The 21,211-nt window shown below is 50.9% G+C and overlaps 3 protein-coding genes across 3 annotated transcripts; all 3 read left to right on the forward strand.

Moving 5' to 3' along the window:
• Nucleotides 1-1,178: 1,178 nt before the first annotated feature.
• Nucleotides 1,179-5,201, forward strand: LOC119102452 (uncharacterized). The gene is made up of 5 exons (XM_037225823.1): nucleotides 1,179-1,357; nucleotides 1,971-2,054; nucleotides 3,259-3,392; nucleotides 3,986-4,204; nucleotides 4,938-5,201. The coding sequence occupies exons 1-5, from the start codon at nucleotides 1,342-1,344 to the stop codon at nucleotides 5,199-5,201; spliced, it is 717 nt and encodes a 238-aa protein (XP_037081718.1). The 5' UTR covers nucleotides 1,179-1,341.
• Nucleotides 5,202-8,497: 3,296 nt separating this feature from the next.
• LOC119102454 (protein O-linked-mannose beta-1,2-N-acetylglucosaminyltransferase 1-like) lies at nucleotides 8,498-12,476 on the forward strand. The gene is made up of 8 exons (XM_037225824.1): nucleotides 8,498-8,562; nucleotides 8,817-9,002; nucleotides 9,669-9,761; nucleotides 10,001-10,114; nucleotides 10,400-10,487; nucleotides 10,955-11,145; nucleotides 11,690-11,810; nucleotides 12,462-12,476. Exons 1-8 carry the CDS (start codon nucleotides 8,498-8,500, stop codon nucleotides 12,474-12,476), a joined length of 873 nt encoding a protein of 290 aa, XP_037081719.1.
• A 196-nt stretch (nucleotides 12,477-12,672) lies between these two features.
• LOC119103859 (uncharacterized) lies at nucleotides 12,673-15,423 on the forward strand. The gene is made up of 3 exons (XM_037227531.1): nucleotides 12,673-12,740; nucleotides 14,377-14,486; nucleotides 14,785-15,423. The coding sequence occupies exons 1-3, from the start codon at nucleotides 12,696-12,698 to the stop codon at nucleotides 14,984-14,986; spliced, it is 357 nt and encodes a 118-aa protein (XP_037083426.1). The 5' UTR covers nucleotides 12,673-12,695; the 3' UTR covers nucleotides 14,987-15,423.
• The last annotated feature ends 5,788 nt before the right edge of the window (nucleotides 15,424-21,211 follow it).

The following is a 21,211-nucleotide window of genomic DNA, read 5'->3' on the forward strand; positions in this document are numbered from 1 at the left end:
GTTCTTGCGGATGACATCGGTGGCCATACGACGGTGCACAATATCGCTGAATCCTAAAGCGTCGGAGCTTTTATTCAGTACATGGATATCACCCCTTCACGCAATACTTCCAACCTGCAACCCCGGCAGGCGGGCTGACGGTTTATGACGCTAATGAGGCAGACCCACAAAGTGACCAGAACCCTAAGATAAATCCCTCACATTTCGCCTTATCTGTCACCAAACGCTCGGAAGCGCTTGATAAGGTGCCTGCCGGCTGGGTGACACAAAGATGATTAGTACTTGGCCTTCACTGCTGAATTGCTCGAACTCTGCACATTTCGGTTTCAGGAGCCAAACCCGTCACTGCCCAGCCCCAGGTCTGTCGACCTGTGCATCTCCGCGCACACACCGTGTTCCGTGACGTCACTTGGCTGGGTCATGCCGTGTCCTGTGACGTCGCTTGGCGGGATCATGCCATGTCCCGTGACGTCACTTAGCGGGATCATGCCGTGTCCCGTGAAGTCACTTGGCTGGATCACGCCACGCCCTGTGACGTCACTTAGCGGGATCATGCCGTGTCCCGTGACGTCACTTGACCGGGTCATGCTGTGTCGGCCGTCTCATGCTCTGACCGCCAGACGTCTCTGCACCTCTGCATGGTGGCCGGCCTCTCCACCGGCTCCGCCCGGGCTCACCCCGTCCACAGCGCCGGCGGCAGGCCGGAGGAGCCACTGACCTCCGCGGAGAGCAGCCCGCTGCCTCTGCAGTCACAGTCGGCAGGCCGAGCAGCGGTCGGACGTCCGCTGCAAGGTGTCTGTGCAACAGTGCATGCGTGCAATGGTGCAACACTCAACTGTGCAATGGTGCAATAGCGCAACAGTGTAGACAACAAATATCGGAGTACTGGAATAGTGAAAACCGAGTGGCACAATGCTGCCGTATTTTGTGAGTGTGAGCATTACTATTGCAAAATTGCTTTTGTGCAGCGTATGACATTAAAACTGTGAAGCAGTGCAAGACAGTAGTTGGGTGTAGGCGGAACATTGCGACTGCGCGGTGCTCCTCTGCGATTGATAAACAGCGTCTACGAGCAAAAGTGCAGTCGGGTGAAGTGACAGCTGAGCCACGAGTGCAGTCGGGTGAAGTGATAGCTGAGCCGAGTTGAAACAGTGCACGTTTCCATACGACGTCGGATGACAGGATACGACGGTGGCTACTTATCATTTGTATCTGATAACTGAGAGCATTGGTCTCTCACCGTCAAAAGGACTGAGAGAAGCTAACAGCGGCGGCACGAACTGACAGGAATTGTGACCAGACGCTGAACAAGTAGCTGTTTGGTTTGTGGCAACAAGGCAAATGGGGAATATGATCCGTAAGTTGTGATATATCATGCTACATCGAAGTACCTAATGATAGATGCATCTACTCAATGGCGAGCACACTACGCAGTGTGCAGCATAGTGCGATGTTTACATTGCTGAGGCCTGACCCACCATCGGCCACATGACGCGGACGAGTCTCTGAAGATTTAGACGAACCGGAAATGCGACAGGAAATATCTCCCACGTAAACTGCCTGTACCTAGACACATTTCCAAAATCCGAAAATCTTGTCCAAAGGTCTGCTAAAAATTAAACCTAGTGTTGCAACTGTGCTGTAGATACGTGTTCCTTGGAAATCAACTTAGCTGTGCCAGATTTTCGAAGGGATAGTCTGTCCTGGCTACGCAGCCAGGTATGTTAATGGCTGTCCGGCTCTGTTGAACATTGTGTTGCATAATGCTGAACAAAGAACGTGGTGTGTCAGAACAGTTCCCATCAAGCTAGGGTCTATGACATAAAAGAAAGCAAATAGAATGCCACGTGGCTTGCGCCGACGTTTGTCGTCGGTGAAAGCTCGCGGAACCCCTTCCCCCCCGCGATGTGTGCGCTAAGAATGCTATTATAAGCGCAAGGTGGCACTAACCTCCATGCACTTTCTTTCAGAGCTGAGCCTGATCCTGATAGTGCTGTATTGCGGGATGTCATTTGGCCTGAGTTTGGCCAGTGGGCCAGACGCCCTTGAACAAGGTCAGTACACCCTGCAGCGCATATTGAATGCTATGGATGTTATGCATGGACCTTGGCTGCGCTAAATAAGTCACGAATGCACTGGGCATTATTGACTGATCATCCACATTGTTTCAGTGCAGGCCCTCGAGAACGAGATAATATGTCGATGACCTATCAGGGTAGAAAGATTAAAGCCATAGGTGAGGTATGCAATACTCCAGCCTCAACAAAACCTAGACTTCATTATAATGACTCAGCTCTAGGGATGTGGCAAAAATAGAAGGGCATTTGCACTACTAAAGGTGTAGATTAATGCACTTGGGCATGGGAAGTGGCGCAGGGGGGGGGGGGGCTGGATCCCCGACTTTCGCGCTAAACACGGGATGTTTTGATTGTGAGCCGGAAGAGTAGCACAATATGTAAAAAAAAAAAACAACAACACGTATCCTGAATTCTCTCAACATGGACCACCTCTACCGAGTGAAACCAAAGATGCGTTTTATCTCAAAGCGTCAGTCGTTCAGAAAACTTTAAACTGCGGCCCTCAGCAGACTTTTGTAGCTGATATACCTCTTCGCTGGGCCCTTGTCCGTGTCTTCTCAACCCCGATGTCTGTCTCGATCCCTCTATGCGATAGAAAACTACGGCAATCACATAAAGTTACCGAAATACGAATAACATTAGACAGCGCATTAGCCACATATTTTGCACAAATCTGGCCTTCGCCCTCAACCAAATTTACATTGCACCTGTTGTGACCAGTATACAATCTTTCGGTTAAACCCCAGGCTTCAAAGTACGTTCATACACTTCAAGTGTTCTGTATGCATGGATTAAGTATGATGATTGTAATAATGATAGCGATGCCGCTGCTGCTGCCGCTGCTGCTGCTGATGATGATGACAATGATGGCGATGATAACGGTAGTAACGATGATGTTAACGATGATGATGATAATGACTACAACGACGACGGTGGTGATGATGATGATAGTGGGATGGTGAACAGGAGGAGGAGGAGGTGGAGGAGGAGGAGGAGGAGGAGGAGGAGAAGAAGAAGGAGGAGGAGAGGAGAAGGCTGACGCGCATTGTGCTGATGTTGATTTATGTTGAATGTCTGCTTTCAATCTGCGCGGCATGTCCTGTTCTGAATTCGTTTATCGCCGCCATTCGTACTTGTACCATAAACACCAGTGTGCTGCAAATATCATACACCGTTACAGACGTCGCTGGTAGTCTCGTGGAAGAAAAAGATCTCTTTTCGGATGACTCGCTCGGCGCCGCAGTCAAAGAAGAACTTTTCATCGAAGTACTCTCTCGTCCCCGGTCTTGCGTGGTGAAAGTGAACGGGAAGACCGTGAGTGGATCGTTCACTGGTCAAGGTTTGCTGCATCTACCTGACTAGATGGGGGGGTCTCGTCTGCATTTTCCAGTGAGAGTATGTGCTTAATGCGCTCTGGTTTACTTAGTGTCTTTGTCCACTTGTCATGACGCAACAATGTGCAGGATATGCTTGCATTCGTGCACGTTATCGAAGGTGTCCTCGATCCGTCACATCTTGGCATTACTGCGATAGCTGTCTACTATCCAGATATCTTCTTAGCTTAATTTGTCGCGGAATTTCGACGTGTTTGATAGTTACACCAGATTGGAAATTGATTACTTGATAAACTAGACGTTTTCGTCATCTACACCGGTAAAGTCTAAAAACTCCTGCCTGCGGTCATTTGCGGTCGACATAAATCGTTAACATTTGAGACCGCGTTCGGTGGACACGTCAGGGCGTGGTACGCAACCTTGTAGCGTTATTACAAACGCACGTGCCATCAACTAGAAATATGTGGGGCCCTTCCAAGGACGAGCCACCACCGTGTGCACCTGCAGTCCAAAGGACCAGCGGCTCCTGCCATCACCCGAACGTCATCAGCAGACTCGTCGCCCGTGCCGCAGGTCCTGTACCGCGACAAGCTGGATGCCAAGCCACCCCCGTCATACTTCAGCACCCACATGTCGATGGAAGGCACGTACGCGGTGGTCGTGCATCCGACCTCGGGAGAGAGGACGGCAGATGTACACGCGACGGGTCATGACCCGAACGGCGCCTTCTACGGCATGGAGGAACTCCTCAACAACGTGCAGAAGGGACGGATCGTCGCCTTCTGCACAATGGTGAGCACGCCCGGCGATAGTAATCGCCACGCGTTTGCATTAACGAACCGGGGGTGCGATGTCACTCCAGTGTCTCCTGAAGTGTCTCCTCAAAAGGTCAGCTCATCAAAACGAAGTTTTGGCAGGTCCCGTTCGGGGTATTTCGTTATCTAGCCGATAAGTTTGGATTTCTGCCGACATTTGACACACCTTGGATTTCTTTCTGTCGACTGCCGACTGCGACAGCAAGCGCGCAGTTTAACCACGTTTAACGCAGCCTGACTAGGCAGCTGTAACGGATGGTACAAAGGACCTGCATAACGTTTGCAGACCAGATTCGGTGCCACGTCCACTTTTTACACTTTTAATCTAACGACTCGACTGTCCAATTCACGGGGGTGTCGCACTAACTTCTACTTCGTTGCCGATGGTGGCAAAAGCGGCGAGGCTGCCAAGGATCAATCCAGCGCAGCCAGGGACTGTTTGTCCTCTCGCACTGATTTCGGGCCTAAGCGGAGATCAATACCCCGGTGATGCCAGTGTAGACAATAGTATGGTGGTACACTTCATAAAACTAATGACGTCACAGGTCTCGTGGAATTATTCCCTCAAACGGTTCACAGCATTTCTTCCAGCCTCCAGTCAGTATCTGCCGTCTTCACTTCGCAGAGCGAGGCAGCTCTCTTAAAGGTACAAGGCGTAGTCCGTGTTACAGCCTGGGACTCCAGCAATATCTGCCGCCGTATTTTCGCAGGGCGAAGCAGCTCTCTCCATGGATTCCAAGGCGGAGGATGTGTTTCGAGCCTTGAACTCCAGCTACATGCCGGACCTGCAGATGCGCTCCATGTTCGCCATGGTCGCTGTCAAAGACGGAGACGTGTTGGCAGAGGGCTACAACGTCAACCTGGACGCGCTGGACTGGACCCACCCCGGCTACACGCTCCGACTGACTGTGTCGGTACCGAAGAAGACCTTTAGAGGTTGGTGCAAACTGAAAGGAAACTCAATTTTGAAATAGCGTTTGTTGTGCTGTAGCACCCATGAGCATCTATAACTATAGCACAGCTCAGAGCTCTTTAATGGGGGTTCTGATTTCGAATTGTGAGATTTTGACTCCGGTATGTTGATAAGCGAACAGGAAACTTTATGTGGACATGGTACTTATGTAACTTGCACACAACTTTTCTGCTCCTACATTTTATCCTTGCCACAGTTGCACTCATTCATGCATTCGCCATGCATTCAGCACTCTTGAAAAGCTATCTCCTGGGAATTCTCTTACGCCGTCATCATGCATGTCATAATTTTATGGTCCTTCTGTCTCTCTGGTACATTATATAGCATCATCATACATTCGATACACACTCTCTTAAAGCACATCATACTTGGGTGCATTACCCTCTGTATTTTCTGTTTCAGAGGCTGTGTGCGACCAACTCCAAACGCCTGAACACAGCGAGAGGGCAGCATTCTGCCAGAAGCATGACGGATACCGCGGGCTTTGTGACTGCGATAACCTGGTGCCCACCAAGTATGCCCCCAAACCGGTACGCTCCATCACGTACGATATGTGCTTGATTAGATGTGACGGATATCCGCATCAGATCAGACCGATGAATGCGTCCACTCAGTCGGCCGAGGCAACCCTCATCTGGCACAGCCAGCCAGCCAGGGTCGCAGCCAGAGCCTCGATAAGAGGGGAGGGGGGGGGGGGGGGGGGGGGGGGGGGGGGGGGCACAGGGCTGACGACGGGTCCCTGGTGGTGAAAGGCCCCTAAGTACACTTCTTCGCCTGCTTAATTTTGAGGAGGCACGATTTTCGCCGTTTTATTTTTGTTTTTAACTTTTTTAACTAGAACAATAGCCAGGGAGCACCAAAGCTTTCGTATCACCTTTCATTTCAGAGGAACCCGACCAACGCCAGAGGACCTCTGACAGTCTGGGTCCAGCACCTGTCCGTGCTCAGCAAACGTCCTCTAGCCGACACGGGACCCTTTGCCGACGCACTACCCCCTGAAGGGCACTGTGGGCCGCTGACTGACACAGGTGGCCCTCATTGTGACAGGGGCCTCGACCAATGTAAACCGCGTGACCTGGCCTCGTCCCTGCCTGTAAAATGGGCCCCTGGGCTCACCCAACCGAGAGCCTACTGCTCGGTGTTGGTGGTCTCTGGTAAACCGCATTGTCCCAGGTGTCTTTTATTGGTATGAAAGACCATCGGACTGACACTTGATGTCACGGCAACACGGGCGGGAGCTTTTAACATGACCTGCAGCCGGCTCCTCGGGCCCCTCAGCGTTCCAGTTGGGTCCTAAGTCCCTGGTCCCGAGAACCCATCGTACCCATTCCTAGGCTCCTTTCGTGCCCGGCTGAAAACGGCCTCCGGTTGACTTCGGATCATGTGCCGACGAGCGGGACTCCCTGTCGGTCACCGTGGGCTCTTGGCCGACAGTAGGCCCCCACTGTTACAGGGACTCCGACCAATGTACATCGCCGGCCTCGGCTTTATTCCAACCCGCAAAATGGGTCCCCACAGCTCAGTCCGAAGCGAGGCCGCCTGTCCGATGCTGGCGGTGTCTGGCTGAAATAGTGTCCGCGTTGTCTCACGGGGGTCTCATTCGGTGCAACAGGCATTCTGACTAGCATCTCAGGTAACGGCCCACGGGCAGGGATCCTTAACGTGATCTGCAGCCCTTCGGGCACTTCGGGCCCTTCAGCCTTCTAATAGACCCCCAAATGGACCCTTCATCGTCGGTCCCGAAGGGTCCATCGGACCTACAGGCCCCCTCGAACACTGCTCTCGGCTGACTCGAGGCCCCTTGCCAACACAGAACTCCCTGTTAGACACTCCAGGCCTCTGGTCGCCTCAAAGTGCCCCTCATTCACTCAGGGGCCTCGACCGCTGTAAATCACGGGCTCCAGCCTTGTCCCTGCTTGGAAAATAGGCCCTCGGGCCCAGACCGACACGGAGCCCTCTGTGCGGTACTGGTGGTGTCTGACCGACACCTGAGGGCCTAGTCGGCCCAGACCGACACGGAGCCCTCTGGCGGTTAATGAGTGTTGGTCTGACATAAGCCGGAGCCCTCTTTGCGGTACTGGTGGATGTCTGACCGGCAATGAGGGCCTAGTCGTTCAGACCGACACGGAGCACCTCCTGTGCGGTAACGGGTGATGTCTGACTCGGCATCCTGAGGGCCCTAGTCCGGTTCAGACCGACAACGGAGCCCTCTGTGCGGTACTGGTGTGTCCTGACCGGCACCTGAGGGCCTAGTCGGGCCCAGACCGACACGGAACCTCTCTGTGCGGTACTGGTGATGTCGACCGGGGCACCTGATGGCCTAGTCGGTCCAGTACCCGACATCAGGAGCCCTCTGTGCGGTACTGGTGGTGTCTGACCGGCACCTGAGGGCCTAGTCGGTCCAGACCGACACGGAGCCCTCTGTGCGGTACTGGTGATGTCTGACCGGCACCTGAGGGCCTAGTCGGTTCAGACCGACACGGAGCCCTCTGTGCGGTACTGGTGGTGTCTGACCGGCACCTGAGGGCCTAGTCGGTCCAGACCGACACGGAGCCCTCTGTGCGGTACTGGTGGTGTCTGACCGGCACCTGAGGGCCTAGTCGGCTCAGGGTGCCCTCAATCGGCGCGAAGGGTACTCTGGCTGGCGTTTGAGGTCTCTGCCCATAGGGCCAGGAACCCTAACACGACCTCCAGCAAGCCCTTCCGGCTCTTTGGGCCCCAAATGGGCCCTTAATCGTCGGTTCTGAGGGGACCTTTGGGCCTCTCAGGATCTAAGGGAAAGGCACAGGGGCACATACTCCCATTGTCCTCCCTGCCTGTGCCACTAGTGCGTTCACCTCGGCACACTTTTGCATAGGTTGCAACTGCGAAGCCGTTTGTTTTGTGCAACAGTCCCTCACTTAACCACTGCCCGATGGATGAAAAAACAGAGGATGTTCTGAAAATGCCCGCGCATGTTAAATATGTGATGACTTGCCACTCAGCTGTTAGCATTGCCCATATTCTCTCAAAACTCATTGCGGGTTGCTGCAGCTCCTGTAGTTCAAGAACCTGCATTAATCGGCTTGACTTTTAAAATATTTGACTGCCACCGCTCTAAATAGTGTTGACTTATAGCTTACCTAGCTCTGACGTACGTTTACAGTTCGAAGACGGCACGTTCTTCAAATTCCCCGTCGTCATAATGGCAAGCAACCGACCTCAATATTTGTTCAGGTGCGTACTATTTCTGCCTGGATCGTGCACTTCTTGCAGCCAGACACGAATGCCAAGTTTGGAACACACCTAGTCTGCAAAATGCAGAACGGTGACATAATTTTTACCAGCGTTTGCCACATCTTCCCCTCTAGGCCGCGCGATGGGTAGACGACGGCAAGGCACTGACCCCGCTAAGCTGCACAGCTATACCCTCACTGCTGTCTCCAACCCTGCCGTCTCTTGATGGACGAGGCTTACAGGCTTGTGCAGCGATGCCGGCACCCGGCGCTACCGTGTCCCACACGGCGCTCTAAGCCACCATCACTGCAACAACTGCTGTCTCCAACGCCGCGACGCTCCATTCAGCAGCCGCTGCGGCGGTCTTGTGCCACACCAGCGCCGCTCCCTGTCGCCGCAGGTGCCTGTCGTCGCTGCTGCCGGTGCGCGGTCTGGACCTCTCCCGGCTGGTGGTGTTTCTGGACGGCGACTTCCTGGAGGTGCGGCAACTGTTGATGCTGCTCGGGATCCGGCTGCACCGGCACGTGGTCGAGCCGATCGGCCTCGCTTCCCGCGCCGTCGGCACGCGCATCGGCTTCAACTACAGGTGCGGCGTGTGCCGCGGGAAGCACGACCACCACGTGCGCGGGGCGATCCTGCCACGGCTCAGTCTTGTGCGGAGACCTCTGGAGTCGGGTATGGGCGTCAGTGGGCCGAGTGCTCCGGGCCGATCTCGTGTAATGACCTCTAGGGTCGGGTCTGGACGCCGGCGGAGACGGGCGTTCCGCGCCCGAGCTCGTGTAGTGACCTCTGGAGCCGGGCTGGGCATCGTTGGGCCCGCGTGTTCCGCGCCCGATCTGGTGTAGTGACCTCTGGGGTCGGGTCTAAGCACCGGCGGGGACGGGTGCTCTGGGCCCGACCTCGTATAGTGGCTTCTATGGTCGGGCCTGGGCACCGGTGGAGACGGGCGCTTTGTACGAAAATAAATGCACATCTTCCGTAGGCTAATGACAATATGCATGACAGGTTTGCTATGAAGCGTTACGCATGAGAAGGCGAATCGCTGGGTGACCAGTGTCTGGTAGTTGATTTGTTTCGTTTCTTAAGCAATGCATATACGATGGGCGTAAAGCGATTGCGATATTGTATGTACCAGGAAAACTTGGAAGAAAGTGCTTGGGAGGGAGCGACCACCTGGTTCCTTTGACATGGAGTGTTGGCATTGCGACAAGCCCGCAACATCCTGCAGCAGAAACGTGATCCCTCTTTCCAGATATACAATAGAGCAAGCATTCAACATGTTCCCGGATGCTGAAAAACTTGTCCTCTTGGAAGAAGATCTGGAGGTGGCACCAGATTTTCTCAGGTCCGTGACCGGCACATGGATTTTGGTGTTGCTATGCACGCAAAGCGAGCATTCGCTCCGCCAATGACGGCTATCATTGTGCGTTACCAACACGTATTACCACTTTACTGTGTGGTATTGCGATAGCACGCAAGAGTGACGGCGGTTTCGTCGTCGAGCCATTCGTCCGTATGCCGCCTTTGGGCTTTCGTGGCCCGGCAATGTGGCGCGCTGGGTGACGCCATGTCCCATACTTCCAGCTACTTCCAACAAACGCACCATCTACTTGACAAGGACGTCAGCTTGTACTGCATATCCGCCTGGAATGATCATGGGTACCAGCACACGGTGGGAGATCCAGCCATGCTATACCGGTGAGAGACAAGATTGTGCTGCCACCTCTGTGACCTCAGCCGGAGTGTCAAGAGGTCGACGAGAACGTAAACCAACACGGCTCTGGATTCTGTTCCACACTGTTGAGGCGGCGAGGATGCTGAGTTGATGCATGGTCCAAGCCACGTGAATCTCGAGAGCTTTACGCACTGCCTGTCGTGGACCGTGCGTCATCTTTGATAGCGCTGGATGTTTTATTTTGCCTACCGACACGGCACCAGCGCGCGTCGCATGACTTTAAACAGCATTGCGCTCTGCTGCTTCAGGATTGGTACTCTACCCGGACTAGGATGGATGCTGAAGCGAAGCTTTTTCTTCAATGAAGTCATTCCGATATGGCCTGAAGACTGGGAGGTGAGATGCGCGCGCTTCTATCATGCTGCTTACGTTATGTGCTGTACAAGATTATCGGCATTCGTCATGTAGCACAGGAGTGTACTTATATCCGTGCGAATGGAATGGACACAGAATGTGATTTGTTTGCAATAAATGCCAATCAGTCACACAATATGTAATATTTGTATATATTTGTATATATGTCACGCAATATATATATATATATATATATATATATATATATATATATATATCGCTCTCTCTCTCTCTCTCTCATTCTTTTTTCTCTCTTTCTCTTTCTCTCCCTCCCTCTCTCTCATGGACTTCAAATAAAGACGTGCGCGTTAGCATTCTACTCCTCATTTTTTAAGAGCATATTCTCGCCTGGCGGATGCCTCCACTCTATGATGGTCCGGTGCACCTCTTCCGAACGCTGCTACAGCACCGCAGAGAACCACCAGAGCCGTGTCACCTGCGTGTTGCAGACGTTCGACTGGGACGTCTTGCTGAGGCTGGGCAGTATCCGGAGAGGGCGCGACTGCATCATTCCTGACGTGTCGAGGACCTACCACTTCGGCTTCGTGGGAAACCACGTCAATTCCGGCATGCAGTTCGCGTTTTTCTACGACCACGCTCTGAACACGATTCCGGACGTGAAGCTCAAAGACGTTGACAGGTGTGGTAAAGGCCCAGCCAAACAAGACGATGTTCACCAGGTGGCTGCACGCGCTGCTAAAACTCTGTCGACTTTGAAAATGAGCTGGCTGTCGTCAGCTGGGAATCGGGCTGCTGCAGTCACCCAAATCACTCATTATGAGCGCAGAAGGTGCCTTCACCAATCAGCTATTGTGTTCTCATAAAGGCGCCTTTTAACCCGACCGCTCAAGAGTACTGGTAAAGTACAGTCGAGTTCATTCACCAGCATCAATGAGTTTTCATTCCATATAAGCCATAGGAATCTCCAACTCTCAATGCTGTAGCACGTTTCTTTCTCAGGTTGGATCGGCATATGGTTCATAGTGGGAATATGTGCTCTAGAGTGTCTATCTCAAATTACACATCATCGCATGTTTTTTTATTACAAGCGTTTATTCGATCAAAAAATGCATCCCGACATCACTATTCTCGTTTCATACAGCATTTAGCTTTTGAGCTAGGTACACACGGTGATGTAGCTCAACTGTGATTACATGAATGCTGGCATTCGCTCTTTCCTAAAGGATGGTCTTCCATGAATACGAGAAGCTACTGCACGAGCTGGTAACCACCGGCACCAAACTGGATGGCGACGCTCACACCAACTCAACCTCCTGCAAGCGCATCATCCCTTCCGATACGAAGGCAAGACATGCATGCGGAACAGTCCGCATTCTTGACAACACGCTTAACGCTCTCCTGGATTCGCCGGTTTTCATTACGCAGACTAGTAACGGTCGATGCGACCCCTGCCTTTTCCGAACTAAAAAGATGTCGGTTAACAGAAAACATCAGCGGGGCTTGCTCAACAAGATCCCGAAATATATATCAGGTCAATGCCAATTTCCGCGAAAATGAAATTTTTCGGCGTTGCACACTCATATGCTTAGGTCACGCTCATATGTGCGAAACAAAACCTGAACAGGCACATTCTTTGCCCGATTTCGCGTACATTGCCGTGTAGTTTTTTTTGCGTTTAGACCCTCTATTTATGATATACGATCCGTTATGTAACCATGTCGGCTCACCACGTGTGGTCCGCGACATTGGTGTGGCGCAAAACACGACGCACCACAGGCTACAGAAAATGTTAACGTCATTGCACAAGCCAGAGAGACATTTTCAGCAAATCTTAAGGTGGTCGCATCACCCTACAGCCCCCCCCCCCCCCCCATCAAAGCGAGTGCAAAACCGGCACCGATGTACTTCAAACATTATCAGAAAAGGTAACAAGCGCCCCTGTCGATCACCGTGACATTCATGTCATCACATGATATGGATCACGTCGACGAAAAGGTGATCACGCTGTGATCGATTTGGTGCACGTTAGTTTTATATTGTTCACGCATTACAATGCGTAATGCGTGAACACCTTTTCACGCACGACGCCGGTGGTCTGGACCGGACGTGTCCAGACTAGCTTAAGGTGTAAAGTAGGCACAGTATGCACTGGCGCCGTTCCCGCCCCTGCGGGTGTCACGCGTGTGTCGTGATTTCTTCCAGAACCAGACGTACCTGATATTCCTGAGGATGTATGGCCCAGAGGACACGGAGCCCTGGTTGAAAGTTGCCACGGTGAGTACAGTCTCGTGTCATTAATCCTTTTAGTGTCCGAGACATGGCGTCGTCAGAAAGGCAGATTTCGTGCAGAATGAAAACGGGTCTGAATATCATGGTGAACAACTAAGGCGTGAAAGACTCCAAGCTTGGCATGTTTTCAGTTTTCATCCATTCGACTTTTTGCCACGTTTTTCTTCGCACGAAATTTGGGAATAATTTGCGACAAGAAAATGTGTCCACTGAGGCAGGGCTAACAACCGGTGCGTGTAAAGCCGTGCATACGCATGGAGTACACACAGACGAATGAAGTAGGTATGAGTTTATATTTGAACTGCGGTATAGCACGATACGTCTGCCGTTGAGATTCCGAAACCTGTTAAAAAGCAGCGGCACGGCAGGCACATAATTTTGTTCAACGACATTGTGAGCTTGATCTAGCTAACGGATTGATGCAGTCGACGTACATCTTAAAGCAAGGGACTCCGAAGATCGTACGGACGTTTGCACAAAATGAACCTAATTTTCCCGACCAGCGTGCAGGTTTCAATTTTGTATACTCGAGGGTCACCAAGGTACAAGTACGCACTTGAAGGCGTGATATCGTCAATCAGAATATAGACATTCGGTTCTCCGCGTTTTTTCAATTAATTTTCGGTTCGTTCCTCAGCATACGGTGATCTTAATGGTGACGAGCAGCGACAGCTAACATAATGAACATCATCTGTAGCCGTGTGTTACGCACGAGCACTGGGCAAACGCGTCAAAATTTTTGGACGTCATTATCGCCACAGCACGTGCTGCGAGCTTGCTGGCGAACTAATCTGCGCGATAGTTACATTATGACACAAAATGACAGGCATAAGCGTCCGAATTTCTAACGCTCTGGTGACGTTAGCTCAGATCTTGAAAATGTTATTCATGGTGTTGACCCTGGTGCACAAATGTTATCGTACAGGAAAACTGTAGCCTCGTGGTCACCAAAGATCAAGGCCGTAGCAGCGATTGCAGGTGGTCTGACGTTACTTCATGAACATCAGTGACCACATGCTCCCACTTGAATCAAGGTGCCTTCTCGAAAACACATAGAGTTTCGTTGATTATGGCAGGAGCCCGACTTGGCCTCCCTTGACCCCATCGAACGGGTGAACCATGCGAAATAAGGAAGCTTGATATATATGTATATATATATATATATATACATATATATATGCATATATAAATATATGAATATATATATATATAGTTATGTATATATGTATGTATATATAAATATATGAACATATATATATATATATATATATATATATTCATGTATATATATATATAACATAATGTAACTATTTCATGTATATATATATAACATAATGTAACTATATATATATATATATATATATATATATATATATATATATATATAGTTACATTATGTTATATATATATATACATGAATATATATATATATATATATATATATATATATATATATATATATATATATATATATATATATATATGAAAGATAGCAGGGACGTACGAAGCCACCCGTTCACTTTGCCGTGCACGCTGCGGCACATCAAGTGCGCAGTGAGCTGTAGGGTGTGCACTGAAGCACATAAAGGAAGCACTTAAACCGAGCATTCTGTGCCAACAGTGCCTCAACCTCTGGGACATGGACAGCCGTGGTGACCACCATGGTATCTGGCGCTTCTGGTACAACGGAAACCACATCATGGTGCTCGGAGTGCCTTTCTCTAGACTCTCGTGAGTATTCGGGTTCGCTGTGAAGCTGAGCGGTGTGTGAAGCGGCACCTGATTGCCTTCCCGTTGGTCACGAGCCGCTAGCGCTGCATTTCTGCCTCATGCTGCCCTTCTCCGAGAGTCGTGTGTTGCGGTTCGTTATTCTCGCGGAACGGCGCCGCACGCACTGTTCAGACATTTGGTTTTAGCCAACAGATCGCAGGGCCCTTGGGAACTTCGAGGTGTCTTCAGGCCTTTCTCGTGACGTGGCCTTTTTCAGGCCTTTCTCGTGGCCTTTCTCGTGACACAGGCCCGTCGGCAGGGCGTTCGCTGTCAACAACAAGGATGACGTGACGGTCTTCGGGGGCAAACGGAGCAAGGCCATGCGGGTGGCCGGCCGGTGGCCGCCTGGGATGCGCCGTGACAGCACGGCGGACAGGCAGCGCCGCATGCGGCTGTCGGCCGCCGCGCTCCGCATCAACCCCGCCTTCATCTCCGAAGTGACCGAGAACAGCCGCGCCTGATGACGCCTCTCGTCCGCCTTCATCTCCGAAGTGACCGAAAACAGCCGCGCCTGATGGCGCCTCTCGCCCGCCTTCATCTCCGAAGTGACCGAGAACAGCCGCGCCTGATGACGCCCCTCGCCGAACGGCCTCCCAGCCGAACCGCCTCAACAGCCGATCCCAAAGCTCGAAATCCATCTGGCCGATCCGAGGAAGTCAAGCTGAAGATGGGCGCATCTGGTAGCAGCTGCTCTGGGGACAGGAGCTCTTGAGGTCGACCCAGCGGAGTCAGACCCTCCCTTCCAAGACCCTTCCCACGGGAAGCCGGCTGTCTCTGGGAACAGCTACTTTGGAAGAGAAGCCCCTGCGCGGATACGGCTGACACCACCATCAGCTGAAGCGACCACATCCTGCGAGCCTGGCCCCGAGGGCTGCCGCTCCAGAAATACACCACGTTAGGGATGATGTTTGGAAACGAATGTCTCTGACCCTGTTCCTAGCTCCATCTTCCTTTATAGCCACTGCCACGTCGATCACATCTAAGATGGCGAAAAACCACCGACACAAGGACTGAATTGATTATGCTCTATTTTGCAGGGGAGGGGCATATCGTCCATCCCGAAAGCAGAAGCAGACACTGCGCCTCTAGTCGCGTGCCTGACAGTCCGCAGGCGAACAACATAGCGTGGGTTGAAGTCGGTTGAGAAATTTACTGTCCTTTATATCGAGCAAAATATGGCGATTGCAGACGTACAAACAGCGTGGTACTTGTACATCAACACGGACCCTAATCAACAGGGCAGCCACAAGAACTGCCGTGCCTCGAGTGTTTGCCGCCTACCACGGTCAGCAGGGCGGCGGCTGTCGTAGAGGAACGTGTCTTTGAGGTGAACCTTCCCTCACATTACACGTTGACTCAAGTGCCGGCTAGGTCATGCCCGAAACATGTTTTCGGGACCAATGGTCTGCTAGCCCTAAATCCTGACGACATTGTGCCAAATGCGAGTAGCTTTCTTGACATGCATCGTGTTGTAATGCATGAAGAAAGATTTTCAATGTTCATAACCGAGCTAATAAAGTGTAGTGTGCACATCGACCGTGCTCCCCCCCCCCCGTCTCTCTCTCTCTCTCTCTCTCTCTCTCTTCTCTCTCTCTCTCTCTCTCTCTCTCTCCTCTCCTCTCTCTCCCTCTCCCTCTCCCTCTCCCTCTCCCTCTCCCTCTCCCTCTCCCTCTCCTCTCTCCCTCTCCCTCCCTCTCCCTCTCCCTCTCCCTCTCCCTCTCCCTCTCCCCTCCTCCCTCTCCCTCTCCCTCTCCCTCTCCCTCTCCCTCTCCCTCTCCCTCTCCTCTCCCTCTCCCTCTCTCTCCCTCTCCCTCTCCCTCCCTCTCCCTCTCCCTCTCCCTCGCCCTCTCCCTCCATCCCTCTCCCTCTCCTCTCCCTCTCCCTCTCCCTCTCCTCTCCCTCTCCCTCTCTCCATCTCCCTCTCCTCTCCCTCTCCTCTCCCTCTCTCTCTCTCCTCTCTCTCTCTCTCCTCTCTCTCTCTCTCTCTCTCTCTCTTCTCTCTCTCTCTCTCTCTCTCTCTCTCTCTCTCTCTCTCTCTCTCTCTCTCTCTCTTTCGGTCGTCATCACGGTGGCGCTTATCTTGTCATTTATCATAGTGAAAGAATCTCATGTTGTCAGGGGTATCCAGTTTAGGGACGTGCTTATCATGTCATGAGATGTAGCGTAATGTCATGTCACAATTGGTGTATGTCCAGAATGTTGTATTACACTGATAGGAAGCACCGGCAGCACTGATAGATAACACTGATTACACAGATAGCATGCATCAACTGAAAGCAAGCCCTTCAACATGTGTCTTACGGAACAAACAGAACAATTCCAGATAAGCCCGCTTTGAACACAAGACCTTTAAATTTTTGGTGTCGGCGCGTTACCGTCTTCACCACTGACACCAAATCATGTTCTGCCGCGGCGATGAACGAATGCTTACGTTCACCTTGTCTCTTCCTTATTATAAAACGACCATCGTCAAGACAACTGTATCAACTTAAATGTTGCTTGCACTTGTCCTGGGCTGATCTTCAATGGCATGGTTAAGTTTCAATATTCAATTCTCAACAATACATCTCCAATTTTTGGCGTATTTGGGACAGTCATAATCGTCGTAATCACATGATGGCACGGCTACGCACGACATGCACAGTGGAGCTCAAGGTTCCTGTTGACCAAACCAGTAACGCCTTTTCCGACATTTTTGTTATCATTTGCATCTGAGACTAGTATCTCCGCGACAAGCTATACACAGAACAGAAAGCAAGTCCCTAGAAGAAGAGTTCTGAGGTTAAGGGTCTGTCGCAGCAACACACTGACCGAACCAGTCCGTCTCGGTCCGGGATCACATGCAATTGCCGGCCGGCTCGTGAATATTGCCGATCCTCTTGTGCCCTTGCGCTTCAAAAGTTTTAATCATCCGATAATTGATTGGTGATATGAAATATCACGTCATTCGAGCCTGGTAAAAACTGCGGCTCGCTGTTCCCAAAAAAGATCCTAACTGATTCAGCAAGATGAAACGGCCAGTTTATCACCAGAAGAACGAGTCATACCCATGACGCCAGTTAAAATCTGGTATAGCGAACCGATCAGACATCAGCGCTTGATCCTGCGATTACAGGTGGAAGGGAGTAAACAATCACCAAAATGAATTAAAAGCAAAAACTTGTGCTTAAGCAGCGGCTTGTGCTGCCTCGGCAGCTTAAATCGTGTCAGCTCCTGGTGATCCCAACCCATTCGTGTCGGTAAATGGGCTCAACTCGTTATGTACGCGTTCACAGGGGCACATCCAGGATAATCAAACACTGGAGGCAGGGGGGGGGGGGGACCCAATCAGAGCTCATCACGCAGGATTGGTGGCGGTGTGTGGTGGACATCTGCATTCTCGATCTTGGCCGCGTGTATATGCGCTTGATATTTGACTTTTGACTTCGATGGTCTGCAGCCGGTGGCAGCGGCCGTTCAGTATCAGGGGGGGGGGGGAGGGAGGGGCGAGGTCAAAAGACAGAGGGACCGTGCCAAGTATTGCAACGCATACAGATTTTCCATAAAATCTGCCGCATAATTGGAATTACGTAGCAAGGTCACCTCTGGAGCACATACTTCTGTTTCGCGTGAGCTCTGATCAAAAAAGTATGGAGTCAGTAAGGTTTTAAGGATAATTATGACAATCAAACACGCCACCCAAGCACGTACATTGATCGCAGTACGAGCCCCAGCTAGGATCATCGGGTTCCCGGCTCAAACGAGGTGCGGTCCAGGAACTCTGAAGGGCCTCTGTTAAAGTCTCATTATGGACTTGCATTGTCATTTCTCATATTTCCATGCTATGCCAGGCAAGAGGAACTCGATCAATGCAAGTGGCTCGCTGACTTTCAGCGTCCCATCCTGTTCCTCTTCAGCAAAATGTGCCTCTCATCGACTAGAACCCCCTTACCATCACAAGCTCCCCCTGTTAGGCACTCTGTGCCTGGATGCACAGAGCCACCTCGTTCCAGGGGCCCGGCCAATGTAGGCTCTCAGCAACAATCGTGCACACCGGCCTTGTCCGGACAACGCTTCTTCACCGCCATCCATGCAGCATAATTCAAACTACGGAGCTAGTGGCCAGATTTCTTCAAGCCAGCGCCAATGGAAAGCTAGTGTGCGGTTCCATTTGCCGTTCTGAAACTGGTGACTCTAGGTCACCATCTTTACCGTCAAAAACCACCTAAACCACTTTGAGGATTTGCAGCCAAGTCAAAACTCGGAAGCTACTCAACCGGTCTGCTTGAAACCTTTACTAAAAGATAGAGCGCATACGATTTTATCAGCCGTCCTGAAACTGGTGACCTCAGGTCACCATCTTCATCTTCAAAAACCGCCTAAACCACTGTGGTGGATTACAGCCAAGTCTAAACTCGCAAACCATCCAACCCATCTGCTTGAAACTTTAACCAGAAGATAGAGCGCATGCAATTTCACCGGCCGTCCTGAGACTGGTGACCTCAGGTCACCATGTTCACCTTCAAACACCGCATGAACCACTCTAGGACACTGTAGCCAAGTTCAAACTCGGAAGCCGCCCAACCGATCTACTTGAAACTTTTACCAGAAGATAGAGCGCATGCGATTTTACCAGCAGTACTGAACTTGGTGAGCTCAGATCTTCATCTTCCTCTTCCTCTTGAATCAGCGTCAAGATGCGCCGTGTATACATCAGTCGTGTATGCACCACATACGCTGGCAACATACACGCACGTACAGGTACAGAAAACACCAAAAGATACACACACACACACAGTCAAACTCTGACTCCCAGCGTTTCCAGGATGTATGCTTTACGCACGCCTGTTAGTACTGGAAGCACATCCGCGTCATCTCGTATAAAATCACATTTACCTATGAGATCGGGAAAACGCGACGCAACAAATGTCTTCGTAATATGATAACACATCCTAGCCATCTTTTTAACAGTTGCTACTTTTACCACCGCATCTCCAACAACTTTTGGAAACTCCCATCGCTCCTTATGAAACAGGACGATGTCGTGAGGCTCGCGTAACGTTCTCCGATCTATTTTTCCAATGCAAGATTTACATTTCTTTGTTTTAGGAAAGCTTGCAACTATAAAGAATAGTTTTTCATTATGGTAAACTGGGATCTTAGATTTGAGAGGTCGCTAATGTCGCTTTCTCCCTACCGAAGGTGGGATTGTCAGTGACTCTCTAATTTTGGTGCATAACGGCCTCGGTGCTTGGTTGAAAAACTGATCGCGCCTGATTTTGCGTTGATGCAAGCTGATTTCGTCACCGGCCGCTTAAGCAGATGCTCGTAGGATTTATTGACTGTGTATGATTCTTGGCGGTCATGAGCTCGGCCCACTCAGGCCTTCTGGCGCATACGCAAATCACGTAACGTCTCAACGATGTGACAGATGCCGAAAGGCTGCCGACCGGATGCCGCGGAAATGACACTATTTATACTCTCAGTGCGGTTGGTAGATAATTTATTCCTCACAATTCCTCTACTAATGCGGTCAAGTTAGCATTTCTTGCACCACTTTGAAAACTTTATTCCCTTCTGACCCTTAACACTTATCCATTTGGCCATGCATGTCCCGAGATGTTGAGAGAGTAAATGGACATCGGTCATATGAGCCAAACCAGCATTTTGATCACACGGATTTGTTAAGCGACATTCTGCTCAAATACCCCAATGAGGGTATTACTAAGCTTACGCCCAATATTACGCCTGGAATGAATGTGGCAGGGGTATGGTTCAGCTCGGGGAAAATATGCTTTAGATGCAATGTGGAGAGCCTCGTTATTGTCGCTCAAATTCCACGGACTCTTATTATCTTAGCCCCGTACATTTTTATAGTTCTTGATGCTGCTTCAGGCGCAGTAATGTTGTGACCGCGCGAAGTAATGGCGCCGGTGTCGCGGCTGCCGTGTGTGTGCGGCGGTCGGATGTTCGGTATCGTAATTAGTTAAGTTCTAAGGTAAGAGTATAGGTGACGTGTTTCGCGATAAATTATGATATATTCTGGGTGTAGGTGTACTTTCCTACCTAACGTTAGAAAAAATCATTGCGCACCATTCGTCGTGTTCAAGGCGGCACATATCGTAAATAATCTCAAAACAGGTAGAATCATGCTCCTACCTTCGAATTTCAATAACTTCGATGGCGGGCTCCCGAGTGCCGCGCGCACCGCACCGCCTGGACTCCCCAGCGCCGTTTCTGCGTTGCCGTTGCGTAAATACAATATTTCTGCTTACCAAGAACTCTACAAAATGTACGGGACCGAGGTAAACCATTCGTCGTGTTTAAGGCGGAACATATCGTAAATAAGTTCAAAACAGATAGAATCATGCTCCTACCCTCGAATTTTAATAAATACGATAGCGAGCTCCCGAGCGCCGCACGCCCCGCACCGCACTGCCTCGACTTCCAAGCGCCGTTTCTGCGTTGTTGCGAAAGCACAATATTTCTGCTTATCAAGAACCATAAAACATGTACGGGACCAAGGTAACAATAACAAAGCAACCAAAATCGTTTCTTATCGAGTTTAGGTACATTTATGAAACACGCAGCCCAGAATAGTCCAGAACATATCCTAAACTAACCTAACCTAACCTAACCTAACCTAACCTAACCTAACCTAACCTAACCTAACCTAACCTAACCTAACCTAACCTAACCTAACCTAA

This window comes from Pollicipes pollicipes, unplaced genomic scaffold (assembly GCF_011947565.3).
Source record: "Pollicipes pollicipes isolate AB1234 unplaced genomic scaffold, Ppol_2.1 Scaffold_5724;HRSCAF=6776_pilon_pilon_pilon, whole genome shotgun sequence".
NCBI lineage: Eukaryota > Metazoa > Arthropoda > Thecostraca > Pollicipedomorpha > Pollicipedidae > Pollicipes > Pollicipes pollicipes.